The sequence below is a fragment of the Rhinolophus sinicus genome, chromosome 9 (genome assembly GCF_057876585.1).
Source record: "Rhinolophus sinicus isolate RSI-liver-muscle chromosome 9, RSI-T2T, whole genome shotgun sequence".
Lineage (NCBI taxonomy): Eukaryota > Metazoa > Chordata > Mammalia > Chiroptera > Rhinolophidae > Rhinolophus > Rhinolophus sinicus.
The window spans coordinates 4,542,950-4,555,301 of record NC_142509.1 but is presented as its reverse complement, the minus strand read 5'-3'; the positions used below and the strand labels follow the sequence as shown (position 1 = coordinate 4,555,301).

At 44.2% G+C, this 12,352-nt stretch overlaps 1 protein-coding gene across 23 annotated transcripts in view; it reads right to left on the bottom strand.

Moving 5' to 3' along the window:
* The window catches only part of GRAMD1B (GRAM domain containing 1B), a 239,107-nt gene that overhangs the window by 57,310 nt on the left and 169,445 nt on the right, over nt 1–12,352 (bottom strand). For 2 of the 23 annotated variants that reach the window (XM_074321165.2, XM_074321158.2), the window contains exon 1: nt 4,870–5,215. The exons of the other annotated variants lie outside the window; for them this stretch is intronic. Coding sequence is in view for 1 of the 2 variants with exons in the window: in XM_074321158.2 (XP_074177259.1) it covers nt 4,870–4,919 (50 nt within the window). In the remaining variant the exon portion in view is untranslated. Of the gene's footprint in view, nt 1–4,869; nt 5,216–12,352 lie in introns of those variants that run through there. 23 annotated transcript variants of the gene reach the window in all.

Below are 12,352 nucleotides of genomic sequence, written 5' to 3'. Positions count from 1 at the left end.
GTGATGGTCCTGCTGGGTTTGCAGGCAGTGCTGGCTGAACTGACCTATCATAACTGCCTGCAGTTTGGAAAGGGCCTTAGTGGTCATGTAATCCAACCTCCCACCTGGTGCAGGAATTCCTTCTGCAAGGACCTGACAACAGTCACCCCTCTGCTTCAGAGTTCCGAAGAGAAGGCACTCACTAGGTGGCTACACACACGTTAGAACAAATCTAAAGGGACTTTTAAGTGCCATGGTCCTTATCTCTCCATGTCGATGGTCCTTATTTCTCCATGATTCTCAGTGATCATTGTCTACCCAGGTTTCTCTGAACTTCACAGTCTTTAAGTATTAAGTACACTTGCTGATTTGATTTCATTAAACAAGCATTTAGTGAGCACCTATTATGTGCCTCCAACTTCGTGATATTCATCTCAAGGGCCCCCTATGGCAGCGACTGTGCAGCGACCCTGTCATGGTTCTTTGTACACAAAGAGTAAATATACAATACTAAACATGGTATGGGGCAAAGAGTAGGGATTTAGTACTTTTAAACTTGACTCACTATCAATCTCAGTCAAAGTATTTCAGAAGCCTCAACACTCAGGAGAACTGGACCTTGTGAAAACAGAAAAGGTACTAAGCTACCCCAGGAAACACCTTCCTTGAAAGAGGTCTCCAAACACTGGGAGGCCACAAACCACTGGAACAGGGCATAGAGTTCAACTGAATAGAACTTCCAGCTGCTTCTAAGTTTGCTCTTCAGCTTCCCCCTGCCACCGCCCTCCCCTCCCCGGCAAGAGAAATGTTGCTACTAAAACTCTAAGGAAATTGTGCAGGATCTACCCATCCAGCAAACTGCTGAAGAGGGCACGCTCTGTGCCAGGCGATATTCTAGGCATTTAGGGATGCAGGCTCTACCTCTAAGGAACTCACAATCTGGTCGGGGAGACAGACATGTAATTAACTAACACCATGCGATAAGAGCTATTTAGATTCCATCAAAACATCTCCCCTCACCACCTGTCAAGGGAGCCAGGCAGTCCTGCCTCAGCCCCGCCCCTTTGTAAGACCCGGGGGGAGGCCACACCCCTCTGAGCTTCAGTTTTATCACGGAAGAATGAGTGTGAGTGTTGCCTGATCCCCACAAAGATGCCAGAGGATGACAAAGGGGTGCAAAGGATACACTGTGAACTGCTGAGAGCAGTAGCTTCTCACAGACAGAGGGATTCAGATCTAAATTAGGCAAAGCATTCAGAAACGAGATCCAGGCAGTCTGGGCCCCTAGTTATTCAACATCCCCAGCTTTCCCTCTGGTCAGGGCCACCTCACCTCGGGCACCAGAGGTTTTTCCTAGTCAGACTGTGAGACTAAGGGATGTAGGATGTAGGAAGAGAGGTAAATAAGAGTATTCAGTACACCCTTCTTCCCCTCTTATCACTCCTCCCTAACCTCATTATTAGAGCCAAGTATATGGCTCGAGCCCTTCTCGACCCCTATGGATTCAAACCCAGTTCCGACTTACTTTTCTGCTAGAGATCAAACAGAAACAGGGCAAAGAATGACCATTACGTTAAAAAACATAGGAATTTTAGAACACAAGACTGTAAGAGGTCAGCCAATCTGCCTGGCTGCAGGCAAACATCCAAGTCACCCCAGAGAGGCTTTACCCTAATTTAGAATATATTAAGGGCACAAAATTACAGGGCTTCCCTTTGTGACCCTACTCACTATCGCCTGCTACCATCGGGAAGTTCCTTATGATCAAAACAAAACCCTGTCATAATGCACTTAATACCATTCTCTCTTATTCCAGCTTTCCCAGACTTGAGGTCACTGCATTAGCTATAAGTTCGCCTCTGTCCCTATCCTCGTTTCTTTAGGTGAAATGATTCTAATTCCCCAAACCTATTTTCATAAGTTAAAAATCATTTCTCCTACATCTCCACCAAATTTTTGTTTAGATTATACCTTAAGTGACACAGAAGCAATTAACTGATGATTTATTAGGTTGGTGCAAAAGTAATTGTGGTTTTTGCAATTATTTTTAACCTTTTAAACTGCAATTACTTTTGCACCAACTTAATAACTCATTTCATCTTTGGACAACTCTTTTTATTTTAAGCTTAAACTGTTTCCTGTGGCTTCCTACCAAAGGCCCAATTTCTACCCCCTTGGCAGCCATAGAATAAATCTAATTCCTGTTCCATATGCAATTTATCATGGCTCTCATGCTCCCTCTGTCTTTTCTCTTCCAGACTTGCTGGTCCCTCCAGCCATCCCTCACACGCATGGCCTTGGGTCCCTCAGCCATTGGGTTCACTCTCCTCTGAATGAATTCGTTTATCTCAATCCCCCTTAAACCGTGGAGCCCAGAAATGGTTGTAATTCTGCAGAGAAGTGCTGTGATGAGCCCAGAATAGGGCAGAACCACCACCTCGTGTGCTTTGGAAATCAGTGCAAACATATATTTTGTTTGAGTCAGCTGAATCGGGGGAATCTGAAATTAGTCACTGTTCTGAGTCTGGCTACAGCCTACAGGCTAAGGTGAGTGCGTGCATGTGTAATGTATGACGTACATCCCTACAACGAACACCCCCCCTGATTTCCCCACTCCTTCCCCCAACCAGACAAACCCAAGTTCCAGTGGGATTCACCCAGCTCTCACCCCAAATCACATAGTACAACAGTTCTGAACGTTTATATGAATATCCCCAGGCCAGATGCAAAACCACTAGCCTGAGAGATTCTCTTATCTGGAGATGTCAAGTCCTTAGCAAATGTTTTCCCTTCTTCTAGTCCAAACATTTGTTTCTTGGACCTTTACTGCCTGACTTACAGACAGGCTGAGGTTTTGCCTGACTGGAAAAGAATGATACTGTGAGGTTCTGAGGTCATTAGGAAAACTGCCAGCCCTGTCTTGTCCGTAACCAGGAACAGAAGGGCGCATGTGTGCAAACACATGTATAGTGAAGGCTGCCTGCATCCTTCACGCTTTTCTGAGGAGGTCTCAGGTGATCACCAGGACTTTCTAATCAGGACTGTCTACTTCCGGGGTCAGCAAACTATGATCCTCCAGCCAATCGAGCCCACCACCTGTTTTTGTCTGACCCAAGAGCTAAGAATGGTTTTTACATTTTTAAATATTGGTAGTGGGGTGGGGGGAATACCTTGTGACATGTGAAATTTTTATGAAGTAGGAATTTCAGAATCCATAAATAAAGTTTTACTGGGAATACAGCCATGCTCATTTGTTCATACATCGTCTCTATGGCTGCTTCCACCGTATGAAGCAAAGTTGAGTCGTTGCAACAGAGACAGCCTGGCTCACAAAGCCTAAAATATTTACTGTCTGGCCCTTTAGAGAAACAGTTAGCCAACCACTGGTCTAACAAGGTAAGGCCTTGAAACAGTCTTTCCTGTGAGCTTGCTTCTCTTCTGTCAAGTTGGGAGGAGGGTGTCTTGTGTCCCACAGACAAGGAACCTGTGCTTGATGACTCCACGAGTTGAGGGGAGGGGCTGTAGGCTTGCTCCTGCCTGCAGAGGAAATGTGCAGGGCCAAGAAAGAGAGGGGTTTTTTTGTATGTAGGATGAGAAACGTGCCGATTCCTTCATTCTCTCCCAATGGGGTTCTGCTACTGTCCATGGCCTTGACACTGACACTCTCCTGCTACAAAAAGCTAACTCCCCAAAATATCCCTTTCTCCTTCCCTTCTTCCAAGGCCAGCTTTTCCCACCCCAGACATGTGGAGTACTGTCCAAGGTGAAGGAGAAAACACATACACTGCTCAAGGCTAGCTGGGGAGACAGGAGAGGAAGGAGGCAGAGCAGCCAGGAATGTCTACAGAAGCAGTTTGCTAACAAGTGTCGGAGAGAGAAGTTAAGAGGCAAAGATCCCTTTCACCACCCTTGGGTGGGCACTTGGCTGAATCTCCAGGGAGACAGAGAGCTCTAAGTTCTACCCCACCCTTCCACTTCCTAAGTCAAGCAAATAACTAACAATGCAAGGAGGTGTGGGGGTGTAAGGACCAGCCATCCAGCTATCTGTTTTCTGAAAACACATTGCAAATCTCTCAGCCAAATGCCAGCTAGGCCAAAGAATAAACAAATCCCTTTATTTCCCTGAGACAGGAGCTATCAACTCCTCTCACCCTCTCCTTCCACTACCCAGATCCATTCGTCCCACAGAGAAGCAGTATCTGTCCATCTCTGAGAGGGTGGCCTGCCTTTTACCCTCCAGCCTGTCCCCTCCCTTGCTAATCACTACACTGGTCACCTCTTCCCACCAGAGTTATTGGGTGGGTGGAGAACAGCAGCACATGGCCTGTCCAAACTCCCCCAAAGCTTGTTGGGCCAACTCTCCATGACGCACTACTAATTCAATCCTCTTGCCCTCCTTCCTCCAAGGTAGAGGACCCTGAATGAGTCTTGTTGGCCAAGGGAATCCCATCAGCCCCAACCCAACTCCTCCCTCCACGCAACCTGGGCCCACCCCTCAGTGCTCCAAAGCTCAGTTCTAGTGGTGCTACTATGAAGGAGACAAGAAAGGAGGAAAGAGAGGAAAGAATGTGGCATCTCTGCAGCATGATGTCACACTTGCTGCTTTCGAATCCCCCAACACAGAACAGAAGCAAACAACATGGACTCCGGATTTACTCTGCCTTGAAAGGTTTGAGTTCTCGGCAGCGCTGAGCAGCTTGTGCCAGCTGGGAAAACCACACGGTCAGACAGCTAGGTCCTTGCTTCAGCTCCTGGGGCCCCGACACAAACCCTTGGCACAGACACCCCTTAAAAAAAAAACCCCAAGGAAGCAGAGATACATACACACACACACACACACACACACACACACACACACGCACGCACGCGTCAGCACGAGTTAGCACTAACCTGGAAGCCATTAGGAATGGTAGCAGAGTGCAGTGCAGAGAGGACCTCATTCATTTATGCAGTGGGGGGTGGGGGGTGGGGGTGAGGAGCGAGGTCCCTGAGCACGCTGGAGGGCACTCACCTCCATGACCATCCCACAGCCTTGTTTCTAATGGGGAAGGGAGTGGGGGCAGGGTTCTCATAAGCTGGGGGAGCTTCCTTTTTCTGCTGTTATGCACCGCTCTGGAATTTTAAGCATGACTCCCCTTTATTTTCTTCCCCCCCCACCTCCCTCTGTGGCTATTTGGTGTGGTCGTGCGGCGTACAGAAGCCCCTCTTTTCCCTCGCCCTTGCTCCCTTTCTCTCTGACTCGCTCACAGACAGCTGTTCTCTAGCTCCTGCACGCACGCGCAAAGGCGCACAGACACACTCAGACACATGCACGAGCACACACACACACACCCTGCCGCCTGCCGCTTTACATAATGCAACTCTTTGGTGCTGTCAGCTTGCCAGCTCTCAATTATTCATGCCAGTTTGGAGGACAGAGCCACTGGGGCTGCAGGCATTATTTCCTCTTCATCCCCAGATCTGACAAAACACAAGATGATGCTCAGGAGAGATTCTGCTCCCTTTGCTGCCACCAATTATTTCCCAGGTGCTGCCTATTAGGTCAACCTGTATCAAGGAAGTGACACTAAATCCAAACACAGGCACCTGGCTCAGAGTAGAGCCCTGCATCTTTCAAAGGCTGATAGCTGCTCTCACTGTCTGAGCTTTGGGAACAGATAAAAAGAGGGAAGCAGCCCTGGAGACCATAACATGAAAAAGAAAATGGCTGAGGGCCTCTTCCCGGTCGCTTCTCCCCAACTTCCAAGGCAGCAGATCGTGACACTTGCTTCTTAAGCCAGTTAGACTCTAACAGACAAGAAAAATAACACTCAAGCAAGGCACTTACATGCATGATAAGGCAGGGTCATCTGAGTTTTCAAACTCTAGGTTTATTTGTTTGTTTGTTTGTTTTTAAAGGCGGGTGCAGCTCCCAGTGGCCCACGCAGGGATCAAACCGGCAACCCTGGTGTGATCAGCACCACGCTCTAACCAAATGAGCTCACCAGCCACCCTGAGTTTTCAACCTCTAAGCTGCACCTCCTAAAATTGTTTCTTCTCCTGTCCATTCAGTGACATGCAGTATTGGTACTGAAACAGGCCCCAGTAGAATGCTGTCAGGTAAGAGGTAGTCTATTCAACAATAACACAAATGAACATTGTGAAAGTCATTACAGCTTACAAAGCACCTGCACTCATGTTCATTTGATTTCCTCAACAATCGTCTGTAGACACACCTTGGAGATAGTGCAGGTTCAGTTCCAGACTATTGCAATAAAGCGAGTACCACAATCAAGTCACTAATACTCTTTTCACTGGCAGACAGCATTGACTTCCACTTGTAAAAACTGCAGCATCTGTGGAGGGCAAAAAAGCAAAGTGCAATAAAGCGAGGTATGACTGTATATAGGCCTCATTATGAGCACACCTAACATAAGGATGCTAAGCCCGGGAAAGGCGGGAGGTCCCATGGCCAGAAAAGCTGAGCTGGGAATCCAGATGACCTAACTCTAAAGCCCATGATGATTAACTGCGGAGCACCCCATGTACATTGTGAGTCTTTTTTTTTTTTTTTTTTTTGATATACCACATTTTATTTATCCATTCATCAGTTGATGGACATTGGATTGTCTTTACTTTTTAGCTATTATGTATAATGCTACTATGAACATTTATGTACATGTTTTTGTGTAGACACATTTTCACTTCTCTTGGGTACACACCTAGGAGTACAATAGCTGGGTCACATGGTAACTATATGTTTCACATTTTGAGGAATTGTTTTGAGGACTGTTTTCCAAAGCAGCTGCACCACTTTACAAGTTGCAATAAAACACTACAGTGAATGTTTAAATTTTTAAAAATTATTATAGTAAAAGACACATTGCCATTAATCCCTCTCAAAATACTCCCCCTCCCTTTGAACACACTTATCCCACCATTCTTGCCACTTTCTGAAGCAGTTCTGGAAGTTCTCTTTTGTCAGTGTCTTTAGTTGTGCTGGTGTGGCTGTCTTGATGTCCTGAATTGATTCAAAACATTTACCTTTCATGGTTATTTTGACTTTGGGGAAGAGCCAGAAGTCCCCCAGTGCCAGATCCGGTGGATAAGGTGGATGAGGACACACTATAATATTTTTATTTGACAGAAACTGCCATATACCAGAAGCGGTGTGTGACACAGAGCGTTGTCATGATGGAGGATGATTTAAGACACACTTTAAAACGTACCTTCTCTCAACCGTAGCTCACACCCCACTAACTGCACTGAACAAGTTGAAACTTGTCACACACTGTTACTAAGGTTCGATGTGCCGCTTCCCATATTGAAGATCCCTGCCTTTGCGTTGGATGGCACTGGGCAGCAGCATTCACCGTATGTTTTGATCACACCTCGCACATGTCTATCGGGAAGTGTGTGAGGGTTTGTTCCAATTTCTCCACATCCTTGTCAACACTTCTTATTATCTGTCTTTTATTAAAGCCACCCTAGTTGGTGTGAAGTGGAACCTCACTGTGGTTTTTATTTGCATTTCCCTAATGATTAACAATGTTGAGCATCTTTTAATCTGCTTTTTGGCCATTTGTGTATCTTCTTTGGATAAATGTCTACTCAAATCCTTTATCCATTTTGAATTGGGCTATTTGTCTTTTTTATTAAATTGTAATAGTTGATGAATTCTAAATACAAATCTTGGATCAGGTAGATTTGCAAAATTTTTCTCCCATTCTGTGGGATTGCAAGATACATTTTTTGAGTCCTTGAATGTTTGAAGAAATTCTTTTTTCCATCCTGACACATGATTAGTGGGTTTGGCTGGGTTGAGAAGTCAAAGTTGAAAATAATTTTTTCTCAAAATTTGAAGACATTGCCCATGACTTTATGATTTGAATGTTTCTGTTTAGAAATTCTATCTATTACAATTCCCAATCTATTGTATATGATTGTTTTTCTTTCTAGAAATTTAGTATTCTCTCTTTATCCATGGTCTTTGTAAATGTAACAATGCTTTTGTGTGGCTCTGTTCGTTCTCTGTGCTGGGTAGTCAGAAAACCCGTTTAAGACAACAATTCATGGCCTCTAGTTCTGGGATTTTTTTTTTTTCCTTTGATAATTTCCTCACCTCCATTTTCTCTGTTCTTTCTTACTAGAACTTCTATTAGTTGGATGTTAAACCTTCTGGCTTGAGCCACCAATTTCCCTACTTTTTTTCTCCTGTTGTCCATCTCTTTGTCTTTTTGTTATGCTTCCTGGGGCATTTCTTTGTCTCTATCTTACAAACTTTCTATTGTTTTATTTTTTAATTTCAGTGATCATACTTGTTAATAAATATCAAGAGCTTTTTTTGATTTTGTTCCTGTGTCATAGTATCCTGCTCTGGTATTATGGATGCAATATTTTCTCTCTCTCACTGAGGATAGTACCTCTAGGTTTTGGGGTATCTGTTTATTGTTGCTTTGTTTTCTCATGCCCCTCTGCATTGCTTATGTTTTCTCATGCCCCTCTGCATTGCTTCTGTTTTCTCAGGTCCCTTTTTCTTTTTATTTTGCTATCAGTCTTTCATATGGAAGGTTTTCCTCAAATGTCTGGAAATCCTTGGCCATCCATTCCAGGTTAAGAATGGGGGAACTAGTAACTTGATTGAAGGTTCTGTATTTGTGTGAGGGGCTTGTGAACTATTTGCTTTTCCCAGACCACCTGCCCAGGTGGAAAAAGGAGATTGTGAGTCTTTGGAGAACTACTGTCATCGTTGAAGAGAGTAGGAGAAGCCCAAACCTGGGCCAAAACATAGAACAACAAAAACAGTTGATGATGGTTAGCTCAGCTCAGTGTCTCTCAAACTTTGTCTGAGGATCTTGTTACACCACAGGTCCTAATGTCGTAGGTCTAGGGAAGGGCCCAAGAGTCGGCTTTTCTAACAACCTCCCAGGTGATGCCCACGCTGCTATTCCAAGGACCACACTTTGCGTAGCAAAGGGTTGGTTTATGCATCTCACTCTTCGGATGTTCCTAAAGGGTGAGTAGAGCTCTGTCCGCTGCAGCTGTACAGGACAGCATAAGGAAGGTGAATAATGCTTATAATCTACTGATGTCACCTGTGTCCTGCTCACCAGACTCATGCTGGGAGCTTGTCACAATGCTGCTTGGGCATCTTTTGGCACAAAGTCTCATTCTGGGATTGCCTACAGGCTCACTGTGACAGGTCTTTCCAAGGCTGTTTCTGTCTGCTGCCTGTTGATAGAACAGCAGCCTCATGGTATGTACAGAGCACATGGGTTTGGTATGTCTGGCCTCCACCCCAGTTACCTAGAGGAATTTCAGCTCCAAAGAAAGGTGTACTGACAATGCTCTGGGACACTAACACTGCCCCAATTCTACCCACCGCTCTTGTCTGGCTCAAGTCCTGCCTCTTCTGAAATGTCTTCCTTCCTTTGGCCCACCCACCTGCCTCCTCCATAGAAAGATCTTGGCCTCTGGAGTCCAATCTGCACTCAAACCTAAGTTTTGCTGCTTTCTGGCTCTGTGACCCTGAATAAATCGCCCAACTTCCCCCAATTCAAACTCAGTTTCTTCATCTGAAAAAGCCAATAATACATATTTCTTTTCTTACACTGTTGAAAAAAATGATAGAATTTAAGAAAAGGGGGGGGGGCGTGGAAAAGCAGCCAAGAGAAGCTGGCTACCTCCCCCAATAAACTACATATACAATTTAGAAATTCATTATAGATGCTGTTGTTCACTGTTGATTTTATCTCCCTAAGAAGAATGTAGACTATTTCTTTCATGCCCCTCCAACATGTAGGAGTATTGGGTACAGCACAGGTATTACTCAGTAAATATCAGAACTGACTGCCCTATCCTCCATTAAGACAGTAAACAAAGGGGTTGGTGGAGTCAACCAGCCAGCACCATGGTCCTGGCTTCCCCGCCCCCTCACTATGTGACTTTGGACAAATCATACAAACTTCTCAGAGGCTTTGCTTCTTCCATGATAAAATGCACAGATCCATCTTTATTCCCAAACAGCTCTACTTAGCCCCACAGTGTGTGTGTCTTCATGGTTTAAACTGACAGCAATGAATTACAAGGGCAGGCTCAGAGATCAGACAAACCTGACCTCAAATGCTGGTTCTCTCAATTACTGATTTTGTGACTTTTGAAAAGTTAGCCTCAGTAAGTTTCAGACTTCTTAACCTTTGAAGTGGTTACCAAATAATAGAATGTTACCGAACTGTGTGAGAATTAAACCAGCTTTTAACTGTATCTGATATAGAGTATCTGGTCCAGTAAATGAGAACTATTATTGATATTGGTTAAAAACAATAGCTATTTTTGAAAAACATAATGAAACATATCTGCTAATGGTGAGACCAGCCTTCAACTGAGTGTGGATCTAAGAAAAAAATCAGTTCTTTAAGATACATGACGTATGTGTATGTTATTTCCTCAGTTACCAAGATGTTCTTTGCCTTCTCCTCCCAAATTGGACCTTATAAATAATGAGAAAGTTACAGAGGAAGCCAATCAGAGAACCTGGACTTTGTCTACTGTGTTATAAAACATAAAGCTTTCTTTCATGAGCTACATAAAACCTGGTAATAAATAGAAATGGAGTACTTTCTATGTGCAATGCAATTTGCTGTCTCTCTACTGTGAGTGATGACCTCAATTAATCCTACTAGCAACGCTGAGAAACAGGTACTCATCACCCCCATTTTTCTGATGAGGAAACTAAGAGGTCGAGTTTAATAACCCTCCTTCCTGTAGTATATGAGTAGAGCATGTACCTGAAACCCAATCCGACTCGTAACCATTACATTGTGTATGAAGAGAAGGTACAACTAACGCATCACAGCAGAGCGGGGGCGCTTTTTCCTTAGAGTGTCTATAGATTTGCACAGCTCTCATTGTCCCCTTTGAAAGTCGCAGCACAAACTCTGAAGAGGCCAGCTGAGTCTAGGAGCACATGCTGTGATTGTGACAAAGCTAAATGGACTTCCACAGATGGAACTTATGCTCCGGGACTCAATCTCCACATTTTAACAGCTGAGTTATTTTGGTGCCTGAATTCCCAAACTGCTTTTCTGTAAATGAATTTAGGAAACTGAAGTAAAAGTAGATATCTTTTTCTAAATTAAACCTTTCCCTTAGAGATATGGAAAACTGACATTAGTTTCTGTTTTTGAAAGGAAAAGAGGTTTCTGAGAGTCCTGTGCAGTATCAAAAGCACTTTCTCAAGCACACCCTGGAGGCACCCAGGAAGAAAGAGGAGTTAAGGTACACCTGCCAATCCAACTGAACCAAATAGTTCTATTCAACCCAGTCCCATTCAGTCACATTCTACAAACAGAAGGTCTGTGTCTACACAGCATCTTGTTCACCTACAGTGCTTAATAACCATTGTTGACAAGAGGAGGAACTAGACATGATAAAGTCTTATTATATCTTTGAACCCTACTCTCATCCCAATGAAAACAAAAGACGTTTTATATAGTAAGGACTTCAGACATGTTAACTAAGTCTGAATTTGTTGAATTTGGGGGAATGATAGGCCAAAGTGCACCTGGTATATTACTATCATCATCCAAACCACAAGTGACTTTATAAAGCACAAACATCTAGGAGATTCCTGAGTGTGTAGGATCAATCGGAAGCAAAAGGAACAGAGATCTAACATTTACTAAGAGTCGACCATGTGCTAGGCTCATATTCTATTCTATTTACTTATAAAACTTTTCTTTCATCAAACAGATGAGGAAACTGAGTATAGAAGCCTATCCTTACCTAAGGTCACACAGTATTTCTAAAATCCATGTTTTCACCACACCATGCTACTGCCATAAACAAACACCTGCATAAAAGGCACTTCAGACAGAGTTGATTGCATTTAATCATAACCGGCTACAATCAGAACACTGCACCTAATCTTCCAAACAACACTGCAAGGTAAGTTTCATTGTTCCTACTTAGACCAGTTATCCATTTATTGCCCTTCAGGTCCAAATCCACACTATTTTGCCCTGCTTGGTGATGCGTAAGCCATACCCTGTGATCATTTCACCAGCCTCCCAGTCGTCTCATTGATCCCAATAGGCAGTTTCCAGTTTACCTGTCCTAGTGTGCAGCACCTCAGGAACCTTCTGTCATCCCCTGGGTCCCAGCCACACCCTCTCCAATGAGCTCTAAACCTTAGCCCTGCATGGGGAGCCCCCTTACTGGTTTGTTCTTTCATTGGGTGCTCTACTCAACTCGAGGTCGTGGCTGCTCCCTACATCTGTTAATCCTGCACTCTTTACAGTCCTCTGTACCCTATTACTTGTTAATGGGTCTTAATATTAAGTTTTCCCTGTTCAAATTGTTGGTGTGGTTTCTATCTCCTGACTGGATGCTCACT